General features: G+C 37.1%; 1 protein-coding gene across 3 annotated transcripts in view; it reads left to right on the forward strand.

Annotated features, from left to right (window-relative positions):
• RABGEF1 (RAB guanine nucleotide exchange factor 1) overlaps positions 1-7,734 on the forward strand; it is an 11,458-nt gene that overhangs the window by 2,965 nt on the left and 759 nt on the right. Inside the window, exons 3-9 of one of the 3 annotated variants that reach the window (XM_031060655.1) lie at positions 316-435; positions 2,373-2,393; positions 3,005-3,174; positions 4,672-4,753; positions 5,355-5,487; positions 5,926-6,017; positions 6,637-6,893. In XM_031060655.1, the coding sequence (XP_030916515.1) occupies positions 316-435; positions 2,373-2,393; positions 3,005-3,174; positions 4,672-4,753; positions 5,355-5,487; positions 5,926-6,017; positions 6,637-6,893 (875 nt within the window). The remainder of the gene's footprint in view (positions 1-315; positions 436-2,372; positions 2,394-3,004; positions 3,175-4,671; positions 4,754-5,354; positions 5,488-5,925; positions 6,018-6,636; positions 6,894-7,734) is intronic. The other 2 variants (XM_005425416.2, XM_005425415.2) reach the window with 2 other exon arrangements.

The raw sequence follows: 7,734 nt of genomic DNA on the forward strand, positions 1-7,734 counted from the left end.
CAATAGCTCACACAGGCAAAAGCTGGGAGATGCTGGGCTCTGGAGGAGGAATTCCAGAAGAGAAAGCAACATTAATCTGTCTTAACCTTAGAGACAATGCATTTCCTTTCTTTGAAATTCAGCATTTTTCTGGTTAGAGTTGTCCTGGTGCATGACGGCAGCTGGCTACACGAGACATTCATTCACCTGCATTAAACCTTTTTTTTTAATGTTCATTTTTCTCACTTTCCATCTTTTCTTTTTTTATCCCTTCACCACCTGTCCTGCCATGCTCCTGCTCTTGGTGCCCTGCTTGCTTTGGCCTTTTTATTTCAGCAGCTGAAGAGAAAACCCCTAAGCAAGGACAGCTTGGGAGGGAGAGAAATGCTGATAACATTCTCAGGGATTTGAAGGAGATTTTTACTCCCTCCTGGGAACTGGCTTCCCCTTCTGAAGGTAATGCAGCACAGCCTGGGCAAGCTGTCTGCCTGGTTTTAGTAAGCTTGGCTCTTAGTTGGGCTTTGCTAAACACAAACTAGGGTTGTGCCAGTTGTAACTCGTGCTCTTCAACATGAAGATGGCAAAAAAAGCAAGTCCAGCATCTTGAGGTGATGTTGAATGTCTAAACCAATCCTTTGCTTTTTAGTAGGGAGTCACAAGAATAAAGCTGAAGCCTCTTTGAGCTCCACCTTAGGGTTAGGATCAAAAAAAAAAAAGAATTTTGTAAGAATTAACTGGATCTTGTGCTGCTTTGTTTTTTTATATTTAAAAAAATTCAGGTTCCTGTTACAAATCTGATTATTATGAGTTGAAACCACTTCAAGAACTTTGCCATTCTCAAAACATCTCCAGATGTTTGTTATATAAACCAAGAAGAAAATTTCCCATCAAGAGGAGACACTGCTTTCACTTAAACCAAAAGGACACCAAACAGCTTTAAGAGCTCCTCCTCCATGAATTGTTTGCAATCCTGACTCATTCTGCTGGCTAAAGAAATGTGCAATGTTTATTAATGATTCCAGGAAGGTGATGAAGGGCTGTGTGTGACAGAGCTGGGGACAAACCCTGTTCCACATCCATGCTTGGACTGGCTCCATGGCACAACCATAGTGAATCCTGGAGTGCTCCTGTTCTGCTGTGACAAGTGGCTTTCCTCTAGAAAGAGTGAAATTTTAATTATGTTTATTCTTTGTGGAGCTGATCCTTCCTTCACTCTTCCCATGCTTGCTCCTGGCATTTTGGCATTTTCCTCTCTTGTTGGAATTTCTTGGCTGTGATCAGCTTCTTTTTAGTTGGATTGAATTCTCTGAGAACACAGGACAAACCTGAGGATATTTTATTGCTGGAAGTTCATTTGTTCCTGCAGCCCTTGGTAATCAGTATAGATTAATTTTCCTTAAATCAGGATTTCAGCTCAGAGATTAGTGAATCTGCAACTACAAGTAATTCTTGGTGTAACTCATTAAAAGACAGTTCATTCTAATTAACATTCACTTTTTAATACTTAATATCAATCTGCCTCAGTTGACTACATCTCTCTAGTCACTAAACAGCAATCTAGTTTGAATTTGTGACTGAAAAAATAATATTCACATTCCTTAAGGTCAAATAGTAAAATGAGGCTGATTATTTTTATAAAAGAGTGAACTCATTGTTGAAGTAAGTAAATAAACCTTCAGCTATACTGTGAAATGAGATCAGTGATTAATCATGGAAATAATAGCTGATAATTCTGCCCTTTTCTTTGTTTATTATTTCCAAATAAGCTTTCTGCTTCTCTAATGACAAATTTAATTAATGGTCACCCTTCAGCTGGAATCCTGTGGAGGATTTGGGGTGCATGGAGTGAATCCTGGGTATAAAGGCAATGGAAGGAAATCTCTGCAAAATGTCCCTGAGTAGCTAGAAAGGAGTTGGGTTTGCACTCCCTATCTCAATTGCTGCAGTTGGAATTTAAATATTTGCATAACCTTTCCTGTTCTGGGCACTGAAATACCAGAGGTGCTCTGGTGGTGCCTGGCCAATTATTCCCTGTGCTGAGGTGTGGGGCTCTGCTCAGAGGAGCAAACTTTGGTACTCCGTGGGTAACACAACTTTGGATTTTCTGTAGTGCTTGATCTCTTCAGAAACACATAACAACCAAAAAAACCCCACTAAGCTCCCTCAAATCCAAATTAAACCAACGTTAACACATGAATCCCATTTCTTTCTTTTCCCTTTGGACTTGTGCATGCTTGTTGAAAGCAGGATTTCTGTGCATGTGAAGTGTTTTCAGGTTGAAAGCTCTGTTTGTCTCGTGCTGACCATGAATATTTTCATGTTTTCTATCTCTCTGCTTGCCTCTCACCACGTTCATTTCCACCACCTCTGTTCAATCCCTCCATTTCCAACAGCCTTGGCTGGCAAGCTGAAAGGTGGGTGAAGGTACTGGAGCAGCACAATGAGCTTGGAACTTGGAAAATGAGATTATTTTGTGGGGAAAAAGCATTATTATTATTATTATTATTATTATTATTATTATTATTATTATTATTATTATTATTATTATTATTATTGGTGGTGGTATTGTTATTATTGTTATTATGATTATTATATCTAATTTATTATTATTATTACTACATCCAACATTTCCCTTGCAAAGCTTGAGAAATGCAATTTACGCAACTGCTCATTTACAATTTACATTTACACAATTACAAATGACCAATTTGCACAGCTGAAAAAAGGTTTTTTTAAAAAGTGACTGGAAATGATAAAACCTTTCTGCGATTATCCATCAGTGTCAAAAAACTGTAAAAAATAGAGGATTTAATATAGAATATAATTGAATTTAATACATTAAATTAATATAATTAATTGTATTGATTTAATAGAATTATATTAATTTTCTGTATTAATTAATTTAATATATTAATATAATTTATATAAAAAGTGACTCGAAATGATAAAACCTTTCTGCAATTATCCATTTAGTGTAAAAAAAACTGTAAAAAACCCTGATCTGCTGTGCCCTGAATTTTGCCAGCAGAGATCCAGGAGGCCAAAGCTCCCAGCCCTTCCATCCACAGGCAGGCCAGCATCGAGACAGACAGAGTGTCCAAGGAGTTCATAGAATTCATCAGGACATACCAGAAGCCTGGCCAGGATATCTACAAGCAATGCAAACTCTTTTTGGACACCATGAGTCATAAAAGGGTGAGCTCTGAATGATCTTGTCTCAATCAAATGGGGAAAATTGGTGGGAGAGGGAGGAAATGTTGCACTTCTTCCAGCAGTTTGGATTTTCTGGAGTGGGGCAGAAGCCTTCAGATGAATCAAATTAAGATCTGGGTGCCTTTTTTTGGTAGTTTGGGACCAAAGGATGCTGCTAACCCTAGAGCAGCCCAGATAAATTAGTCCTGACTAAATCCCACATAAATGAGTCTGTTCAGCAATATTCTACATTAATATGATGGTGGAAATGATCTAAGATATCAGCTGGTGAGGTTTTAGATCTCACAGGGTGGTTTGGGTTGGAAGGGAATTAAAGGTGATCTGGTTCATGGGCAGGGACACCTTCCACAGTGCCAGGTGGCTCCAAATCCCCTCCAGCCTGGCCTGGGACACTTCCAGGGGTGACACAACTTAAGCCTAAAAACTTCTAAAGATAATGCAGCATCAACCCACCCCTCTCCTTTTATAGGGGAAGGGGAACTTGACTGTGCTGCTTTTTTTAATATGAAATAAGTGTTACCTTCATTTTCCATTAAAAAAAAATCAATATTGTTGAAATATTAGTCTGTGGTGCCACCTATGGTTGGAATGAGTCAGAATTCAGCACAGCTTTTTCCCCCCTCTTCTTCCTTTCCTATTTAGTTCCTCAAATTATCTCCTCACAAGTTCTCATGGAATCTTACATTCCCTCTGTTTTGAATTCTTCTTGAACTTTATTTCTTTCCTTTTGGATCTGTTCATTCTGAGCAGAGAGTTTGTGAGAACAGAGTGGGTTTATTTTTGGCTTCAAGCACTGAAGGTGTTCTCATTTCCTACTTCAGCCTTCTCAAAACTTGGGATTTTTTTACTACACATAAACTAGGCCTAAAATCCAGTTTCAGTAAGAGCTGAGACCTGTGTTCTGGAAAATGTCCAGTTTTTGGCCTCAAAGAGTTCAGAAATCAAATTGTTTTCCCACTTTTTTTAATGTATGATTTCATTTAATGATGAAAATTGCCTTAATTAAGTTAATTTTATTTTCTTCAGGAGCTCAGTTAGCAAAAGCCAGTGTTGTTTCACAAATACCGCTGTGAATATATTTCACAGTAACTTTATCATCAGAAATGTACTGTAGAGATATTATTTCAAATAATTTATGTTCTTGAGGTTTTATAGATTATAAATTGTCTTTTAAAAAATCAGAGGTTAAATAGGGACAAACACATTGCTTAGTCTGAGTTTTGTCAGTGCTCCCAGAGGAAAAAGCCATTGCACCTGTGCTAATATCCATTTATTCAGCAAATAAATCCAAATCTTTCACACATTAAAGAGCCAGTGTTGGCTTCTCCTATTTTGAACTAAAATTGAGCCACTCTAAACACCTCTGATGACACCTCTGCATTCTCAGACTGTTACTGCAGCTGGACACTTGCCTTAAACCAAAACAAGACACGAGGTGTTGCTGCCAGCCCTTCACACTTACTCCTTGTTCTCTTGCAGGAGTTAAGCATTGAGGAACAATCTGAGTGTGCCCAGGATTTCTACCAAAATGTGGCAGACAGGCTGCAGACACGTTGGAAAGGTACCAAGTTCTTTCACCTTCCTCTTCCAAAAGCAATGATGAAAAACTAAATTGAATTTTCAGTTTAAGCAAAGCTTTCAGAAATGCTGGGAACAGGTTCTGGTACCAGAGTTAGAATTTTTCCCTCTAGGAATTTTTGCTGTCTAAATATTTTCACAAACATATTTAATTTCTTTTAAATTCTCAGTGGAGTTCTCTTGGATTAAGCCATTTTCTGACCCAGAGATGGGGTAACTGAGAGGCATTTAAAAAAAACTTTATTCTATATTATATTTTATTTTATTTGTTTTATTTATTTATTTTTATTTTTATTTATTTTATCTAATTTTATTTACTTTATTGTATTTAATTTTATTTGTTGTATTATATTTATTCTATTATATTTTATTAAATTTCTTATATATGTATCATAATTCTTACTATAGATATACACACACACAATATTTCTAATTTTATATCTATATATATAAAATAATGGATGTATTATATCCATTTTTGAACTCAGGTTGCCTTGAATGAGTAATCTTAATTTGCTGATTTTGGGATTAAACCTTGCAAAGAGCCCTGGAATATTTCATTTTTTGGGGTTTGTCCCTTTCAGTGCCCCCTGAAAAAGTGGAGAAGGCAATGGATGAGGTTGAGAAATACATCATGACTCGCCAGTATAAATATGTTTTTTGCCCTGAGACAACTGATGATGAGAAGAAAGACCTTGCTGTCCAAAAGAGGATCAGGTAAGGCTTGAAAGGGAAAATAATTGAGTAATCCCTAATTCTCTAAATGAGCTCTGAATCAGCCGTGTTAAAAACCTTGTGCTGTGCACAGAAAAATGGCTTGTTAAGGGTTCAAAGCATTTTATTTAAAATACAGAAAGAATTAATAGGTGGGATAGTGACAACCACTACACTGGGAAAATTTGCTTTTATGAAATCACAGCCAAAAATAATTTTTAAAAAAAGGAAGTGCTTTCTGTGAAAATAAATGACATCAGTGGAATAAACTGGTTTGTGGCTGGAATAATGCCTCATGGACACAAAGCATTCCTTTGCCCTGAGTTCAGGAAGCAAAGGTTTCAAACCCCTGCCTGTCAATGGCACTGAAGGGTTTTTTAACCCTTTTTCTCCTTTTGACCTTAACTCCTTTACTCTTAACTCCTTTTTCTCCTGTTGCAGGGCTCTGCACTGGGTGACTCCCCAGATGCTCTGTGTTCCTGTCAGTGAGGAAATCCCAGAGGTCTCTGACATGGTTGTAAAGGCAATTACAGGTTTGTGAGTGATCAATTCTGCATTTACAGATTTCAATCTCATCTCTCTTGCTTGTTGAGATGATTTTTGCTGTCATCACGAGGTGGGTCCAGGCTGTTAAATGTGCAGGAATTTGGAACTTCATCTATGCAGCAGAGATAATTTCCACACTGAAGTGCTTAGGTTTAACTGATCTACTTGAAACACTTCCCCACAGACAGAAATGATGCAATAAATGCAATAAATGATGCAGTAAATGAATTTAAAATAAATTCGTATCATTTAAAATAAATTTGTATCATGTAAAATAAATTTGTATCATGTAAAATAAATTAATATAATTTAAAATAAATTCGTATCATTTAAATAAATTAAATCTGTTTTAAGCAAATTCATGTAGTTTTAAGTGGAATCACCCAGGTTTTTTAAGTGGAATCACCCAGTTTTAAGTGGAATCGCATATTTTAAAATTAATGCATATAACTTTAAATTAATTCATGTAATTGGAGCTTGCTTTTTAGAAGGAGCAGGAGCAGAAAAATGCACTTTATTTCCCTGAATATTACCCAGCAAATCCTGCTTATTCATTGCCTGATTAATACAATTTGAATAATTCCAGGACTTTTCTTCCTCTCCCAGACATCATCGAGATGGACTCCAAGCGTGTCCCTCGGGACAAACTTGCCTGCATCACCAAGTGCAGCAAGCACATCTTCAATGCCATCAAAATCACCAAAAATGAGCCAGCCTCTGCTGATGATTTCCTGCCCACCCTGATTTACATCGTGCTCAAGGGGAACCCCCCACGCCTGCAGTCCAACATCCAGTACATCACTCGCTTCTGCAACCCCAGCAGGCTGATGACTGGGGAGGATGGATATTATTTCACCAACCTGGTGAGTGGACTTGGACACCAAGGTTTGGCTTTTAGCTGGAGGTAGGAATTGCCAGGAAAGGGCATAAATTCAAATTCATAAACCTAAATTCAAATTCATAAACATAAATTCCAATTCGTAAACCTAAATTCCCATTCGTAAATATAAATTCCAATTCATAAATATAAATTCCAATGTGTAAACCTGAATTCCAGTTCATAAATGTAAATTCCAATGTGTAAACCTGAATTCCAGTTCATAAATGTAAATTCCAATGTGTAAACCTGAATTCCAGTTCATAAATGTAAATTCCAATGTGTAAACCTGAATTCCAGTTCATCTTCAAACAGTGGTTGAGGTTACTTAGAGCACAGCCAGTTTTGTCTCCTCTCTCTTCTATCTCCTCTGTCCAAATCAGAGCTTTGTTTTCTTATTTTATAATTTTAAACCCTTTATTTGAAAGGTCTGATGCTAAGACTTGGGTGGATTTTTATCCTGCAAGATCTCTGTTCCTCAAACCCTGAGTTTGGGCTGTGCAGATGTTCCAGATGCCAAGTCCCCTCTGAGAGTTTTTGGAAGGCCCTGCAGAATTAGGCCATTCATGTGTGGATTTAAACAGGTTTTTTACAGCTTCTCCAAGAGGCATTTCTTGGTGTGTTCTGCATTTTATCATAAAACATCCTGGAGGGAAATTATAGAATTGAATGAAACACTTGGGTTGTTAAAAGTTCATTTCAGTAGGAGCAGAGCATCCACCAAGTGAGCTGGGCTTTGACATTCCTTCAGGAAATTAATTAATTAATTAATCTGCATAGCAGATCTCTGCTGATCAGATAATTAAATATTAAAACATGTAAATATT

This window comes from Geospiza fortis, unplaced genomic scaffold, assembly GCF_000277835.1.
Source record: "Geospiza fortis unplaced genomic scaffold, GeoFor_1.0 scaffold425, whole genome shotgun sequence".
Lineage (NCBI taxonomy): Eukaryota > Metazoa > Chordata > Aves > Passeriformes > Thraupidae > Geospiza > Geospiza fortis.